The sequence below is a fragment of the Phyllostomus hastatus genome, unplaced genomic scaffold, assembly GCF_019186645.2.
Source record: "Phyllostomus hastatus isolate PE091 unplaced genomic scaffold, TTU_PhHast_1.1 phas_scaffold_317, whole genome shotgun sequence".
Classification (NCBI taxonomy): domain Eukaryota; kingdom Metazoa; phylum Chordata; class Mammalia; order Chiroptera; family Phyllostomidae; genus Phyllostomus; species Phyllostomus hastatus.
Window position 1 is genome coordinate 21,740,765 of NW_025334023.1, and position 17,747 is coordinate 21,758,511.

A 17,747-nucleotide genomic window follows, 5' to 3' on the forward strand; every position below is an offset into this window, starting at 1 on the left:
GTGAATTCTTCCCAAAGAGTGCAATATGGAAAGAGAGGGAAAAAGGAACTGAGCAGCAGAGAAACCTGACAAATGCTACTTCATCCAGGTCATCAAAAAGATAAGTCATAGTGACAGTATGCATTCTTGATCCTGAATATTGTGCTTTACTGCTGTAATTTCCCTCTCCCAAAACCATAGCCCCAGCCTAATCATAAGGAAGATGTGGAATTCCAATGGTGGGGCATCCTGCAAATACGCTTCACCAGACTCCTCCAAGTCATCAAAAACAAGGAAAATCTGATGATGTTATGTGGTGTTTTGGATGGGATCCTGAAAAGAGCAAAGAGCATTAGGTAAAGCTAAGAACATCTGAATAAACCATGTGTATTAGTTAATAATAATGTATTCATACTAGTTCACTAATTGTAATAACAATATCGCATTAATATAAGATGTTAATAGAAAAAACTGTATGCATAGGATGTAGGAGGACGTCCTATACTATTACTTACTTTTTTTTTTATAAATCTAACACTTCTAAAAAGTAGTCTAGTCATACATTTTTTAAAAGCAGACAATGTGCATATATAACTTTGTATATTTAATAAAGCATGTATGGCTTAAAAAAACTGATATATTGTGACAGAAAGCAGATTAGTGGTTTTCTAGGGTTAGATGGGGAGTGGCAGGGTTGGGAGAGGATAGAAAAAAGCATTAGGAAGGAATTAAACAGTGGCATGAGGTAACTTCTGGAAGAAAGGGGTACATTTACCATCTTGTTTGTGGTTATGGCTGCATGGGTATATACATATGTTTAAACTTAACAAAATGTACATTGTAAATATATACAGCTTATTGTATACAGTTATACCTTAATAAACCTTTTTGCCAAGTATAAAAAAATCCAAATTTGAATTCTCTTCTCCCAAAATATATAGTTTTCAGGGACATTTGGAGTTAGCACTATTACACCTGAATTTAACCAGTGAGTTATTTTTCACTCATATTTAGTAGTGATGTTTAGTAGTAAATATCCATATACTACTTGGGAATTCCTGTACCAACAATGCTAATCACCCAGCATGAAATGTCACAGCATAATGGTGATTTATGACATGTTGGGTATCTTCACTATTGTGCTCCCATTTCAAGATTTTTGATCTTATGGAATCAACTTAGCCAGACAGTCTGGATTGAGGGAATTTTTATAACCAATCAAACTTAAGCCAAAGACAGCTTTTCACTTAAAATGAAGCCTAGCAAATAATAATAATAAATAATAATTATAACAATAATAATAATTAAAATAATATAAAACCTAGTGCCAAGTTTATAGCTACAGCAACCTGGAAACTAAATTCCAAGTCATCAGTTATTTAAAAATCACACTCATAAGAAAACTGGCATTTGACCCCCGGGGTTCAACTCTGGCTATGCTACTTACTATCTTTATAATATTGGGCAACTCTGTGCCTCAGTTTTCTCAACTATTAAAATAGAGATAATAGCATCTATTTCACAGAACTGCTGAAGGATTAAATAAATTAACACACGTAAATGTCTTAGAAGACTACCTGCCAGTGCTATCTACATTCTACATATGCTATGACATTAACCATCAGGGAAATGTAAATCAAAGCCACAGTGTGATACCATTTCACACAGACTGTCAGGACTATAATAAAAAGACATAATAAAAGAGTTGTTGAGAATGTGGAGAAACTGAAATCCTCATATATTGCTGGTGGGGAAGTAAAATGTGCAGTCATTTTTCAGGTATACAGTACCTGAAAAGATTAAACCTAGAGTTAGCATATGATTCAGTAATTCTACTCCTAGGCATGTACCCAAGAAAAATGAATATCTGTTTTCACAAAAACTTGTACATAAATACTCCTAACAGCCTAAACAGGGATGTCAAACTTATTTTCACCGGGGGCCGCATAAGCCTTGTGGTTACTTTTAAAGGGCCTAATGTAATTTTAGGACTGTATAAGTGTAACTACTCCTTAAGCAAGAGCTCAGCACTGCTGCCGGATGGAAACATGGTGCCAGGCCAGATAAAACAAGGTGGAGGGCCGGATTTGGCCTGTGGGCCTTGTGTTTGCCACCAGTGACCTAAAAGTAAAACAACCCCAGTTATAAATTGGTAAATAAAATGTGTTATATCCCTGCAGTGAAACATTATTTGGCAATAAAATGAAATGAAGTAATGATATATGGTATAAGCATGGCTGAACCTTGAAAATATTATGGTAAGTGAAAGAAGCTGGTAAAAAAGACCACATATAAAATAATTCCACTAATATGAAATGCCCAGAGTAGGCAAATCCACAGAAAGAAAGTAGATTAATGGCTGCTGGGAAGTTTTAGGGGCAAATGATGAGTGACTGCTAATGGGTATAAGGTTTTTGGGTTTTTTTCTGAGGTGATGTGCATGTTCTAAAATTGGTAGTGGTAATGATCACACATCTATGAATATACTAAAAACCATTGAATTGTACATTTTAAAATGGATGAACTATATGGTATGTGAATTTGATTTCAGTAGAACATGTTAAAATGGATTGGAAAGAGGAAAGCCTCAAAACAACAATAACTGTATTAATAATAACCAATTAATCCCCCTCTCTAGCCTCATCCTGTTCCATTCCAACCATTAGTCTAGTCTATCCATAATGGCTTTGTTGCAGTTCCCATATGTCTTGCTATTTGAGGTCCTGTGGACTTGTTGTATCTGCTTCTTGGAATTATCTTCACTCTGCCTCTACATGCCTAACACCTTGATATCTAAAATTAGTCAGAGAAAGCTGATTGCCAGAATCAGTTCCCTTATCCAGTGCCTAACATGATAGTTTTATTTCTCACTCTTGTAGACCCTGCTCAGGTGATTCAGAGATCCAGGATTCTTACCTCTAATGTCTTTGCCCTTCCTGAAGTCTTTGAGACTTCCATTGTATTCTCTGCATTTGGCCAAGAGAACCTGCAGGGCATCGGCACAGACAGGACCTTGAAGAACTTTCCAAGGGATCAATATAGTTTTGATCATGGTATACTTCAAATGATGTCAAGATACTCAGTGGTCTTGGGTGCAACACAGAGATTGTTAGTTTATGACTCTGTAACTCAAATATATTGCAATAATCTCCCCCCGTTCTTTACCATACCTTCATAAAGTAAGAGGTGGTTATGAGACTCAAAGATAAAAATTTTCAAGAATAAGAGTGTTGAGGGAAGAAAATACTATTCAGTGTCTCAAGAAACTTATGATTTAGCACAGGATATAAGCTAGTGTTAAAGAAAACTTCTCTTCAAGTGCTATTTATTGAAAATTGGAGTGCATCTCTCAGGACAAATCTAAGTATAACACACAACATACAAACTGTTTGCACAGGTAGAGAGGTGCTGTCAACTGTCTTCCACTCCCACACTTCCAGGCCACCTTATTCAAGGAGAGCAGGACATGAGGACTGTGGTAAGAGAAATCTGGAAGTGCTCACTTTTATGGATGGCAGGGGAGAGGAGGGGGGGAGAGAGAGTGAGGGGAGAGAAAAAGGGAATCTCATATATTTATTTGACGTCCCTTAATACATTTATTCTAAAAGATAATATAGGCAAATATCTCTATGTTAAATCTTTATAAAACTGAAATCCTGAAAATTCAACTTTTGATGGAATCCATTTGTTTTCCTAGTCAAATTGGGCTTAATTCTTAATTGGTAATACAAAACCTAATATGCTTATGAAGCTCCATCTCACAGCACCTGCTATTCAGAGTGGAATTCAGACTGGCGGTTGGGAGTACCAAGTCCAGAATTTCAGATCAGGTCCGTAATTGGGGTGGGGAGGGGCTTTGGGCGGGGCCTCCAGATGGGGAGGAGGCATTATTAGAAAGCCGCGGGGCCAGTTCAAAGCTGTCACTACTCCCGTTAAGCCTTACACTATTTAAGCGTGCGAGAACCTGGTGTGTGAACAGCATTCTCTATGACAACGTTTCACTAGACGTTTGAGCACAGGAGTTTTTCGGACTGACCAGAAAAAGTGAGCTGCAGAGAGATCACTGTCGCCAGCTATGAGGAGCCGGCAGAAACACTCCTCTCTTCGACGACGAGCTGTACTGAGAGGTCCAGTAGCCCCAGGGTTTTAGGGAGAAGGGAAGTGGAACGCGGGCAGGGATTGGGAGCTGCACGGCAGGCGCGGTTTTGAAGCCGGAGAAAAAGTGGGGAGACAGAGCCGCACCTAATTGCTCTCGCAGCTGCCGCCACTCGAGTGCAGACTTGTGAGTACTCTGCGTCTCGGGTCCTCAGACTCAAGTCGGAGAACTCTCCTGGAGAACTCTCCCAGTTAGGACTCAAGGTCCCGCAACGACCGGTCCTGCCCTCCCCACTCGCCTCGCCTCGGGGACGGAACAACTGCCACCCTTCCCCTGCCTACCAAATAGAGCTGACCAGCGCCGCCCCGTTCTGACCCAGGAGGTGGAGATCCCCCACCCCCAACTCCGCCCGGTCCGGCCAAATACAACACCGATTTTCTCCTCCAGCTGCTCCTATATCCCGGACACCCCCTCCTCCTTTCCTTACCCCTCCTCCCCAGAGACAGGGGAGGAGAAAAGTGGAGTCAGGTCATTATGACAGAGCTGAAGGCAAAGGCTTCCCGGGCTCCCCACGTGGTGGGCGGCGCGCCCTCCCCCACCCGGGTCGGATCTCCTCTGCTGGGACGCCCGGACGCTGGCCCCTTCCAGGCGAGCCAGACCTCGGACGCCTTGCCCATAGTCTCCCTGGGTGGGCTTACCTTCCCTCGGCCCTGCCAGGAACAGGACCTGGACGGAAAGGCGCTGGACCAGCAGGCGCTGTCAAACGCAGAAGGGGTGTATCCCAGAGTTGAAGCCACAAGAGGTGCAGGTAGTGGCAGCTCTAGACCCCCAGAAAAGGACAGCGGGCTACTGGACAGTGTCTTGGACACACTACTGGCGCCCTCAGGTCCGGGGCAGAGCCACGTCAGCCCTCCGGCCTACGAGGCCACCAGCCCCTGGTGCCTGTTTGGCCCGGAGCTTCCGGAAGAACCCCAGGCTCTCCCCGCCACCCAGGGGGTGTTGCCCTCGCTCATGAGCCGTCCAGAGAGCAAGAACAGCGACAGCTCCGGGGCCGCAGCTGCCTATAAAGTGCTGCCCAGGGGCCTCTCACCATCCCGGCAGCTGCTGCCCTCGACCTCTGGCACCCATCACTGGCCCGCGGCCGCAGTGAAGCCGTCTCCGCAGCCCGCGGTGGTGGAGGTGGAGGAGGAGGAGGATGGTTCTGAGTCCCAGGGCTCCGTAGGTCCGCTTCCGAAGGGCAAACCGCGGTCTCTGGGAGGCACGGCGGCCGAAGGGGCAGCCGCGGCCACCTCTCCTGGGGCGACCGAAGGAGGCGTCGCCCTGGTCCCCAAGGAAGATCCCCGCTTTTCGGTGCCCAGGGTCGCCCTGGCAGAGCAAGACACGCCAGGGGCGTCCGGGCGCTCCCCGATGCCCACCATGGTGATGGATTTTATCCACCTGCCCATCCTGCCACTCAACCCGGCCATACTCGCCGCGCGCACCCGGCAGCTGCTGGAAGGGGAGAGCTATGACGGCGGGGCCACGGCCGTCAGCGCCCTGGCCCCGCCGCGGGGCTCGCCCTCGTCCTCGTCCACCCCGACCCCCGCCGGCGACTTCCCCGACTGCGCGTACCCGTCCGACACCGAGCCCAAGGACGACGCGTTCCCGCTCTATGGTGACTTCCAGCCGCCGGCCTTGAAGATCAAGGAGGAAGAGGAAGGCGCCGAGGCCTCTGCGCGCTCCCCGCGGCAGTACCTGGTGGCGGGTGCCAACCCCGCGGTCTTCCCGGATTTCCAGCTGGCGGCGCCGCCGCCGCCCCCGCTTCCTCCGCGAGCGCCGTCGTCCAGACCCGGGGAACCCGCAGCGGCGCTCGCACCCGCCGGTGCCTCGGTCGCGTGTCCCTCCCCGTCGGGGTCCACTCTGGAGTGCATGCTGTACAAAGCGGAGGCCACGCCGCCCCGCCCGGGCTCGTTCTCGCCGCAGCCCTGCAAGGCGCCCGGCGCGGGCTCCTGCCTGCTGCCGCGGGAGGGCCTGCCCTCCACCTCGACCTCGGTCTGCGCCGGGGCGCCCCCTGCGCTCTACCCGCCTCTGGGCATCAACGGGATCCCGCAGCTCAGCTACCCGGCCGCCGTGCTCAAGGAGGGCCTGTCGCAGGTCTACCCGCCCTATCTCAACTACCTGAGGTGAGGGCCCCCGGCGGCGGCCCCCGCCTGTCGTGAGGGTGGCGGTCCCGAGAGCTGGCGGCCCCCAGCCGCGGCTCTCCCACAGCGGCCGCGAGGGCGTGGGTGGCCTGGGCGGGGCACCGGGGTAATTCGGCTTCTTTTTTTCCCTTCCTCTCCTCACTGTTTGGGGTCCCCAAAGGGTTCGCAGAATGTGCCCTTTTTTGGAGCGTCCCCCTCCAGGAAACATTTTTTTCTTCCAAATAGGCGCGTTTCCCAGGCAAGACCAGCCCTGACTTAAAATATGCAGCGTCACACGAGCTCCGCCGTAGCAGCGTGGAGAGGAAAGGGTGCAGCGAGTGTGGGGTTTTATTAAGTGATTCTCTTGTTAGAAGGACTTGTACCCGCAATGTCTGTCATGGAGACACCTTAAGGCGCCGTTCGCCCTGGAGGGGTGGCACTTGAAGTAGGCAGGGCAGTCGGCCAGAACCGTTCAATACTCAAACGAATCTCGAGTAATATTAATTTGTGTAATATATTTAAAGTATGGATTTAAATATTAGCCACTCTAGTGCACTGTATTCTAATATTGTTTCGGATTCGCTACAACTTTTCACACGGGTTTTCAAAAACTTTTGACTTTACCTACCGAGGGAATGGAACTTTAAAGAAAATGAATCTTAAGCGCCGCGAATAGGCAAAGCAGTGTCAATATGTGGAACAATCCTTTAAAATGACAAATACATAGACTTGTTTGAGTAAACAATCATTCCAGGGTTGAGTTTTAAAGCTCAAAACAAAAGCATTGGTAAGTACGACTGAACTTTCCTGAACAAAACTTGTATACTATTTATTGTTTTTTTACATTAGTGGTACTGATGAATGGCTAATAATTTGCAAGTCTGGTGAATTCAATAAAGGATTTAGTTTGCATGTCTAATTTCATGTCTTTCAAGTGTGTTTGTATACAGCTCTATTTTTTATGAGCTTTCATTGTCAATTCTAGGGTTAACAGACTTTGGTATTAGATAGTGTTGCACCTAAAAATAAATGGAATACTTTGTTTTGCATTTCAAGGCCAGATTCAGAAGCCAGCCAGAGCCCACAGTACAGCTTCGAGTCATTACCTCAGAAGATTTGTTTAATCTGTGGGGATGAAGCATCAGGATGTCATTATGGTGTACTTACCTGTGGGAGCTGTAAGGTCTTCTTTAAAAGGGCAATGGAAGGTAGGCCCCTTTCCCCTGACCCTTTATTGTTAGTTTCATTGTAAATGGAGACCATCTGATATTTTATAGATTTTAACTATCACATCCTCTAAGAAATGGAAATGTTTCCAAATAATTTAAAACATTATGATGTTTTCCACAATATGTTTATTTATAATACTCAAGGTTGAGTGCAGTTGGATATTGCATCTGCATACTATTTGACTAACATTTTCAGTGTTAGACACAAGTCATATTAATCTTGGGAACAATACTATTGTTGTTCATTAATTATTTAGCTTTAAAGAAATAGCTATGTTGTAATCATATTTCTATCATATTTTATGTAATATACACTAAATTTAAATTTTTGGTCAGAGAAATGGTAAAAGTAAAAATTATATATATATAATTATGTATTGTGTATATATGCATATATATGATGTAGCTATAAATTTCTACATGATTTTGTCTTTTTCCCTACATGCATATTTATGTAATACTTATATAATGGTAACTTTAAACAACTTTTTTATTTAGTGTATTTTTATAAGTGTGTAAGAAGATAGGAGTAAACAGTTTAACTAAAATGAAAAATTTGGACATTACAGTAATATAATTTATTATGAAGTATGTGCTATAAGTAAGACTTTCATTTTTTTAACACCATGTAAATTACATATCTAATGATTTTGGACTGGCTTACATAGTGCATTTCAGACTGTACTTTCATAGAAAATGTTTTTTGTCTTTCTAGCCACACTAAATGCTAAACTGCCAATCACATTTATATGTGAAGATACAAATACATTTAGAGGTCATTTCACATTTGAATTCTAACAGTCAGTGTATTTTATAATGAGCTGAAGCGACTTTGGTGTTTCCTCTCCAGTTCTGGAATCACACCTAGACAAGGAAGCAAAGACATGAATGTCTGCATTTGTTTGGTTTTTGCTTCTGCTAAGTCTTCCAGCTGCAAGAGTCCTGTACTAAAAAAGTAGGAAAGAAGGGAGTGGGGAATGTTTACCTAAAAGGGGCTTTCAAATGCACATTTACACCAAAATAATACCAACCTAATTGTCATTAATTTCCTATCCCTATAGATGCCTAACAGGTGATTCTTCACAACTATTATGACTTCTTTATGAAAATGATGTCCAACTATTTATTAACAGATTTGTATTCCTCCTACTGAAATTAATTCTTCATAAAAATATTAGCTTTGTATATTGCTAAAATGATTTTTCCCCCAAATGATGAATGTGTTTAACAGATGTTGAACATATGTATTTGGCCTCAGAGGGTGTTAATTGCATTTTAAATTAGTTGAGGCACAGTAAAAAGGGGCACTTGAGGAAATGGGACAACTTAGAATGGCCTTAACTTTCCCATCGACATCCATTAATCATAATTACAGGTGGAAACTCTTTATGTGGAAGAGCCTAGTCTCGAGTGCATATTTGGAGTTACTGTTCCTACACAACTTTGGTTCTGGTTTCTTGAATATTTCCTTCTGTATTAATATGATTTCCTTCATTCTTATAGTCTCCTTAGAATAGACTAAATTTATAAGCACATGTCCAGCTTAGAATCCCCTAAAGGCCAGTTTATTCTAGCCCAGCTCCTTCTAGTTACAGATAAGAAATCCTACATAAATCTGAGTTTCCAGAAGCACAAAAGTAGTTAATAGTTGATAGTCAACACAGGTTAGATAATCTTTAATTGCAATGCTTTTTAATCAGAGATTGTGTGAACAAGTAGATATATGATAAATGCTATTTAACCCTTGGAAGCTACTTCAAAAATTGCACATAGAAGCAATTGCTCCCTAACTAAAATACAAATGCTTTTATACTATTATTATCACACTAGCATCCAGAACCCTAAAAAATGCCTCCCCAGGTTTACTCTTAGAAAACTTTTCTTGGACCTGTAATGATGTCATGGTCCAGTTTTAGTCTTGAGTAGTAGAGATGAAACATCTTTACTTGGCAATATTTACAAAGAGGGACTCTAGGTAGATGTTGATACATCATCATTCAGGAAACTAGAACAAGATTACAAAACTATATAAGTTCATTCATTCAGCAATTATTATATACATCTTATATTTAGAGCTGTGCCAAATATATTCTTTTCCTGACTTCCCCTCTCTCTGCCTCAGACATAAAATGAGCATAACACTATCTACTTCTTCGGGTTGTTAAAAAGATTAAATGAGAAAATAAATGTACAGTTTTAAAAGAATGCCTAGCATATTGTCAGCTTCAATTTGTATTGCTTTTACCTTAAAAAAGCTTATTAAAAAGTGGAGGAAGTAATATATATAATAGAGAATCTCACTAAATGCCCAGATGAGCAATTCTGTAAAGTACATAAGTTTGTGAGTTTGTGTGGCTTGGAAGTTTGTATGTTTTGGGCAGGGGGCAAGTAGTTATAGATGGAATGTGTATGTTCTCAAATGATGGGAAAAGACTTCATAGAAGATATAAATTTAGTTATTAAAGGCCAAATGAGATTATCAATTTCTGGGCATTGAGAGCTTGTAAGTGTATGTGTTCAAAGAAGAGAGGAGAGGTTAAGTTTGGACTAATTCAGACTCATATTAGGAAATTATGGGAGTTAACGTTTGGGGCATAGATTGCTAACATTTGGAATTAGTGGGAGAGAATCAGTGATTTAAGGCAATAGAAGAGAGAGAAGTTTCTGGGAGTTTTCAAGAGTGAGAAAGATGAGGAAAGATTTTAATAGTTGGAGAGAAGTACAACATTTGAAACCTTTGAGTAAAGTAGGGCTGGGGGACCAGCTGCTTCAAGGTAGAACTATGTGTGGGTGCCAATACGTGCAGATGTTGAAGTCAATAGTCAATAATTTGGATATTAATGTTACTAAGGATAATAATGGTAATGGCATTTTAAAGTGCTTTCTTATGTGTCAGTAGCTATTTAAGTGTTTTATGGGTCTTAACTCATGTACTCCTTGTAAGGTAGATATTATTAGTACTCACTTTAAATAAGAAAACTAAGGCAAGAGATATTCAATTGCCTTAAATCACAGTTGAAGTGTTCGAGTCTGGATTCAGACCCAAATGGTGTGATTCCAGGATCTGGGCTCTTAGTCATTATACTTTCTCCCATAATAACAAATGTGGATTCAATTTCAAAGAAAAACAATAAAGGGTTGGAAGTAAAATGTCAGCCAAGTGGTAAAACATCTAGAAAGATAAAAGTGAATAATAAAGACAAATGCAAGATTAAGGGAGGTTAGAATTGAGTGATATAAATGAATGGATGATACTAACTTTGCATGTGAGGCTGTGATGAGAAGACATAGCAGGGGCCAACAGTCAGTTTCCCCACCTGTCCTCTGACTTAGGAGTGGGAGATGATGAAGCCGATGAAAAAGTTACCCAGGAAAACTGGGTTTCCCTTGGTATGAGATAGGAGAGAGAGGAGGCAGAGGAAAAAGAAACCACTTAAAAGTGGGAATATTCCCTGGCTGGTGTGGCTCAGTGGATTGAGCACCAAACCTAAAGGTTGCTGGTTCAATTCCCAACTGGGGCACATGCCTGGGTTGCAGGCCAGGTCCCTGGTGGGGGATGCATGAGGGGCAACCACACACTGATGTTTCTCTCCCTCCCTTTCTCCCACCCTTACCCTCTCTCTAAAAATAAATAAATAAAATCTTTTTTAAAAATCGGGGATATAGAAGAGATGACCTGTTTTAAGCTAAAAATAAATAAATTAGCCAAAATAACAATTGTTTGAATAGCTCATTGCATTCCTTTACTAAAGCTTGGAGTGAACCAGGAAGTAAGTGGTCAAGAATTGTCTTGAGACCTTTCAATGGGATAAATCATAATGACCTGTCAGTCCTACAAATGCAAACTAATGTGACCTGGAATTAAGAAGGAAAGGATAATTTTTCACTGGCTTACCCTTCTATGCACTGTAACTTGCACCATTCTAGAAATATACTAGACATTCAATAAACAACTGTTTGCTAAATGAACCAATCATCATAACTGATGATGCCAAGCTCTTATTCTTTGGATGCTTGACATTGTAACAGGATTTCATGGTATATGGTTGGGCAAATATTGCTATACAGTTGAAGCATATTATTTATAAGATACTAGGCTAGGTAGGTATCGATAGATTTTAAACTATATTAACTTATTACTCTCATGTTTTCTAGCTTTATTTAGGTCTAGTTGACAAGTAAAATTATAAGGCATTTAAAGTGTAAAATATGATGGTTTGATATACATATACATTGTAAAAGGATCACACCCTCATCAAGTTAATGAATACATCTATCACCTCATATATTTGCTTCTTTTTCTTTCAGGCAAGAACATTAAAGCGCTACTCTCTTAGCACATTTCAACTATACAATTTAGTATTATCAACTATATTCACCATGTTATGTGTTACATCCTCAGACCTTGTTCATCTTATAATTGAAAGTTTTACCAGCCTCTTCCCATTCCCCGCACCCTGCAGACCCTGGTGACCACTTTTCTACTACATGTTTCTATGAATTTGACTTTATTGTTTTTTGATTTCACATATAAGTGATACCATCTAGTATTTGTCTTTCTCTGTCTGGCTTATTTCACTTAGCAAAATATCCTCTCATTTCATCTTTTTGGTTGTTTTTGTTCATGTATTAACCAAATATTTATTGAGCACCTGCCATATGCCAGACACTATACTAGACACTAGTCGAAATAGTAGTGAAACAAAATAGACCTGGTTGGCTGCATCCTCAGTAGAATTTACAATAGAGTGGAGGGAAGTGACATTCTCTCAATTAGCATGCATGTAACTAATTATAGATGTACTAAGTTATTAGTTTATGCAGTTGCCTGTACAACCAGAGAATTGACCCCTCTGTCTGAAGATGGGAGTGGGGGAAGAGCCTTTCACAATTAGAAATACCATCATATGTAGACCACAGAGAAAACTACAGAATTAAAATATCTTTATGAAAAATGTGTTTCAAAAGTTGAGTAGAGTTGATGTCAAAGACTGAAAATGAAAACTCATTTGATGACAAATGACTTCCAAAAAAAGAAGTAATCAGCATTCAATTTTTTTAAAAGATTTTATTATTTTAGAACAATTTTAGGTTCAGAGCACAATTGAGAAGAAGGTATAGACATTTCTCGTATACCCCCTGCTCTGACACATGTATAACTTCCCCAAATTATCAACTCCCTCCTGGAGAGTGGTGCATTTGTTATAATTGATGAAGCTACCACAGGAATCACCCGAAGTCCACAGTTCACATTAGGTTTCACTCTTGATGTTATACATGTATCCATCATTGTAGTGTCGTACAGAGTATTTTCACTGTCCTAAAAATTCTGTTCTCTACCTCATCATACCTCTGTCTGCCTCCTCCTCTTAATCCCTGGAAACCACTGATCTTTTTACTGGCTCCATAGTTTTGCCTTTTCCAGAATGTCATACAATTTCACTCAGAAATATTCATTAAGGTTTTTTTCTTGTCTTTTCCTGGCTTGCAAGCTCACTACTTTTTAGCACTGATAAATATTCCATTGTCTGGATGTAAGTTTATTTATCCATTCACTTACTTACTGAAGGACATCTTGGTTGCTTCCAAGTTATGACAATTCTGAATCAAGCTGTTCTAAACATACCAATGCAGGTTTTTCTGTGCATATAAGTTTTGAACTTCTTTGGGTTAATACCAAGAAGTGTGATTGCTGGATCATTTGGTAAGAGTATGTTCAGTTTCTTAAGAAACCACCAAACTGTCTTTGAAGTGGCTGTATCATTTTTCAGTCCCACCACTATTGAATGAGAATTCCTGTTTCTCTCTATTCTTTTAGCATTTGGTATTGTCTGTGTCCTGGATTTTGGATGTTCTAATAGCTATGTACTGCTGTGTTGTTTTAACTGTCATTCCCCTGATGACATATGATGTGGGACCTCTTTTCATACACTTATTTGCTGACTGTGTATCTTCATTGGTAAGGTGACTATTGAGTCTCTGGCCCATTTTTGATTGGCTTGTTTGTTTTCTGTTGTTGAGTTTTAAGAGTTCTTTGTATATTTTACATAACAGTCCTTTACAAGATGCCTTTTGAAAATATTATTTCCCACTCTGTGTCTTTTTATTCTCTTGATAGTGACTTTGGCAGAGCAGAAAATTTTGCTTTTTAAGCCCTGGCTGGTGTGGCTCAGTGAACTGATCACTGGACTATGAAGCAAAGGATTGCTAGTTCAATTCCCAGTCAGGGCACATGCCTGGGTTGCAGGCCAGGTCCCGGTGGGAGGCACACAAGAGGCAACCACACATTGATGTTTTGCTCCCTGTCTTTCTTCTTCCCTTCCCCTTTCTCTAAAAATAAATAAATAAAATCTTTAAAAAAAGAAAATTTTGCTTTTAATAAAATTCAGTTTCTCAATTATTTCTTCATGGATCATGACTTTGATGTTGTACTGAAAAAGTCATCACCAAACTCAGGGTTATCTAGATTTACTCCTATGTTATCTTTTATGAGTTTTATCCTTTTGTGTTTTACAAAAAGTATGAATTAATTTTTTGAAGAGTATAAGTGTTGTGCCCAGATTATTTTTTGCATGTGGAAGTCTAGTTGTTCCATCACTGTTTCTTAAAGAGATTATGTTTGCTTCACTGTATTGCCTTTCCCTTTGTCAAAGATCAGTTGACTATATTTATGTGGGTCTGTTGGTGGACTTTCTATTCTGTTCTGCAGATATATTTGTCTATTATTTCACCAGTGCCACACTGTCTTGATTTGTGTCGCTTTATAGTAAGTCTTGAAGTCAGGTAGTGTCAGTCTTCCAACATTATTCTCCTTCAGTATTTCATTGACTATTTTACATCTTTTGCTTCCCTATATAAACATTTTCTAAATTTTAAGTATGTTTTAATGATTATACTATTACAGTTGTTGCATTTTATTTATCCCTTTCATCTACCTCTGCCATGAACAGCCCCTTCAGCATTCTCCCACCTTAGTTCATGTCCATGGGTCATACATATAAGGTCTTTGGCTTCTCCCTTTCATATACTATTCTTAACCTCCCCCTGTCTATTTGTGCCTTCCAATTATGTTTCTTGTTTCCTGTACCTTTTCTCTCACTCCTCCTCTCCCCCTCACCACTAATAACCCTCCTTGTGATCTCCATTTCTTTGATTCTGTTCCTATTCTAATTGCTTGCTTAGTTTTTGTTTTTTTTAGGTTCAGTTATTGATAGTTATGAATTTGTTGTCATTTTATGTAGTTTTGATCTTTTTTCTTAGATAAGTTCCCTTAACATTTCATATAATAAGGGCTTGGTGATGATGAGCTCCTTTAATTTTGTCTTATCTGGGAAACACTTGATCTGCCCTTCCTTTCTAAATGATAGCTTTGCTGGATAGAGTAATCTTGAAGGTAGGTCCTTGCCTTTCATGACTTTGAATGCTTCTTTCCAGCTCCTTTTTGCCTGTAAGGTTTCTTTTGAGGAATCAGCTGATAGTCTTATGGGAACTCTTTTGTAGGTAACTGTCTCCTTTTCTCTTGCTGCTTTTAAGATTCTCCCTTTATCTTTAATTTTGGATAATTTAATTATGATATGCCTTGGTGTGTGCTTCCTTGGGCCCAACTTTTTTGGGACTCTGTGAGCTTCCTGGACTTCCTGAAAGTCTATTTCCTTTGCCAGATTGGGGAAGTTCTCCTTCATTATGTTTTGAAATAAGTTTTTTTTATATTTTATTTATTTATTATTAGAGAGGGAAGAGAGGGAGAAAGAGAGAGAGAGAGAGAGAGACAAACGTCAATGTGCGGTTGCTGGGGGTCATGGCCTGCAACCCAGGCATGTGCCCTGATTGGGAATCGAACCTGCAACGCTTTGGTTCGCAGCCCGCGCTCAATCCACTGAGCTACACCAGCCAGGGCTGGAATAAGTTTGCAATTTCTTGTTCTTCCTCTTCTCCTTCTGTCACCCCTACGATTCCGATGCTGGAATGTTCAAAGTTGTCCCAGAGGTTCCTACGCCTCTCCTCATTTTTTTTAATTCTTGTTTCTTCATTCTGTTCTGGTTGAATGTTTATTTCTTCCTTTTGTTCCAAATCGTTGATCTGAGTCTCAGTTTCCTTCTCTTCACTGTTGGTTCCCTGTATATTGTTCTTTCTTTCACTTCGCATACCCTTTGCTTCTATTTTGCAGCTCATGCTCAATCATTTCTGTGAACATCTTGATTTCCAGTGTTTTGAACTCTGCACCTAATAGATTGGCTATCTCTTCGTCACTTAGTTCTTTTTCTGGAGTTTTGATCTGTTCTTTCATTTGTACCATATTTCTTTGTCTTGGTGCACCTGTTACATTGTAAGGGTCAGAGCCTTAGGTATTCACCGGGGCAGGGCAACCCACTTTGCTGTGTTGTTGTGCTGTATGTGCAAGAGGGGTCAGAGAGAACAATTCCTCTTGCTTTGCCCTCATCCCACTTTCAGTCACTTCCCCTGCTACCCACAAGCAAATTGGGCCCTTCTAGTACTGATTCCCAGGTGGGCGGGTTTGTGTATGTTCTAGGACCACTGTTGGTCCCTCCAGTGAACTCTCTGGTGAGGCTGGGACTGTCTCCCACCACCACAACCCCCATAAGCTTTTACAGTCAGAGGTTTTGAGGCTTTAATTTCCTATGCTGGAACCCTGGGTTGCCCTATCTGTCTTACTCCCCAGTTACTCCTCCTGGCTTATGCACATGAGAATGTCGTACCACCCACTGCCTTCCCTCACATCCTCCCTGCCCAGCTGCCCATATCTGCCCCTCTGACCAGTAGGGATGAATGTTTGTGTAACTCATTGGTTGTTGGACTCCTTACAGTTTGATTTTCTGGCAATTCTGATTGTTTTTTGTTTGTAAATTGGGTGTTGTCCTTCTTTTGATTAGGGGAGGAAGCAAAGCATCTCTACCTATGCCTCCATCTTGGCTGAAACCTCTGCTTCCCTATATAAACTTTACATCAGCTTGTCAATATTTATAAGATAGTTTTGATTTTGATTACATTGAATCTGTAAATCACATTGGGAAGAATTGACAGGGACAATATTGAGTCTTCATATTTATGAACATGGAATCTCTCCCCATTTATTTAATTCTTTGATTTTATTCACCAGAAGTTTGTGATTTTTCTTCATATAGATTTTGTACATATTTTGTTACATTTATAACTATTTTATTTGAGGGAGTATTCATATAATTGATATTGTATTTTGAATTTAAAATTTCACTTGTTTGTTGCTGGTATATAGGAAAGAAACTGACTGACTTTTATATATCAGCCTTGTATTCTACAAACTTGCAACACTAGCTTATTATTTCCAGAACTTTTTTTGGTCAATTCTTTTAGATTTTCTACATAGATGATCATGTCCTCTGCAAATAAAGTTTTATTTCTTTCTTTCCAATGAATATACCCTTCACACACTTTTCTTGTCCTATTGCATTAGTAGGATTTCCAATACAATGTTGGCAATGAATGGTGAGAGGGGATATTCTTTCCTTGTCCCTGATCTAATGAAAAAACTTCTAGTTTCTCACCATTAGTATGAATTAGCTGTAAATTGTTTGTAGATTTTTTAAGTCAAGGAAAGTCCCCTCTATTACTAGTTTACTGAGAGTTTTTATTATGAATGAGTGTTGAATTCTGTCAAATGCTTTTTCTGCATGTATCGATATGATCACATGACTGTTTCTTTTTAGCTTGTTGGTATGATGGATTACATTAATTGCTTTCCAAAAGTTGAGCCAGCCTTACATATCTGTGGTAAATTCCATTTGGTCATGGTGTATATTCTTTTTATAATTTTTGGACCATATTTGCTAATATTCTTTTAAGGATTTTTGCATTGATGTTTATGAGAAATATTAGTCTGTAATTTTGTTAGAATGTCATTGTCTGGTTTTGTATTAGGGTAATTTTAGTCTCATAGAATGAGTTTGGAAATATTCCCTAAGTTTCTATCTTTTGAAAGAGATGATAGACAATTGGTATAATTTTTTCCTTAAATGTTTGGTAGAATTCACTAATGAACCCATCTTGACATGGTACCTTATGTTTTAGAAGATGATTTATTATTGATTCAATTTATTTAATAGATATGGGCCTATTTAGATTGTCTATTTCTTCTGGCATTAGTTTTGGCAACTTGTGTCTTTCCAGGCATTGGTCCCTTTTATCTAGTTATCAAATTTGTGAGCATAGAATTGTTCGTACTATTACTATATTATCCTTTTAGGATCTATAATGATGTCTCTTCTTTCATTTATGATAGTAGTAATT

The 17,747-nt window shown here is 40.4% G+C and overlaps 1 protein-coding gene and 1 long non-coding RNA gene across 2 annotated transcripts in view; one reads left to right on the forward strand and one right to left on the reverse strand.

The window, feature by feature from the left end:
• The window catches only part of LOC123805459, a 108,111-nt gene extending 102,359 nt beyond the window's left edge, over nucleotides 1-5,752 (reverse strand). Inside the window, exon 1 of the long non-coding RNA XR_006783313.1 lies at nucleotides 5,687-5,752. This is a non-coding gene — a long non-coding RNA (uncharacterized LOC123805459). The remainder of the gene's footprint in view (nucleotides 1-5,686) is intronic.
• PGR (progesterone receptor) overlaps nucleotides 4,610-17,747 on the forward strand; it is a 100,254-nt gene continuing 87,116 nt past the window's right edge. The window contains exons 1-2 of the mRNA XM_045818059.1: nucleotides 4,610-6,237; nucleotides 7,291-7,442. Coding sequence (XP_045674015.1) covers nucleotides 4,610-6,237; nucleotides 7,291-7,442 — 1,780 coding nt within the window. The remainder of the gene's footprint in view (nucleotides 6,238-7,290; nucleotides 7,443-17,747) is intronic.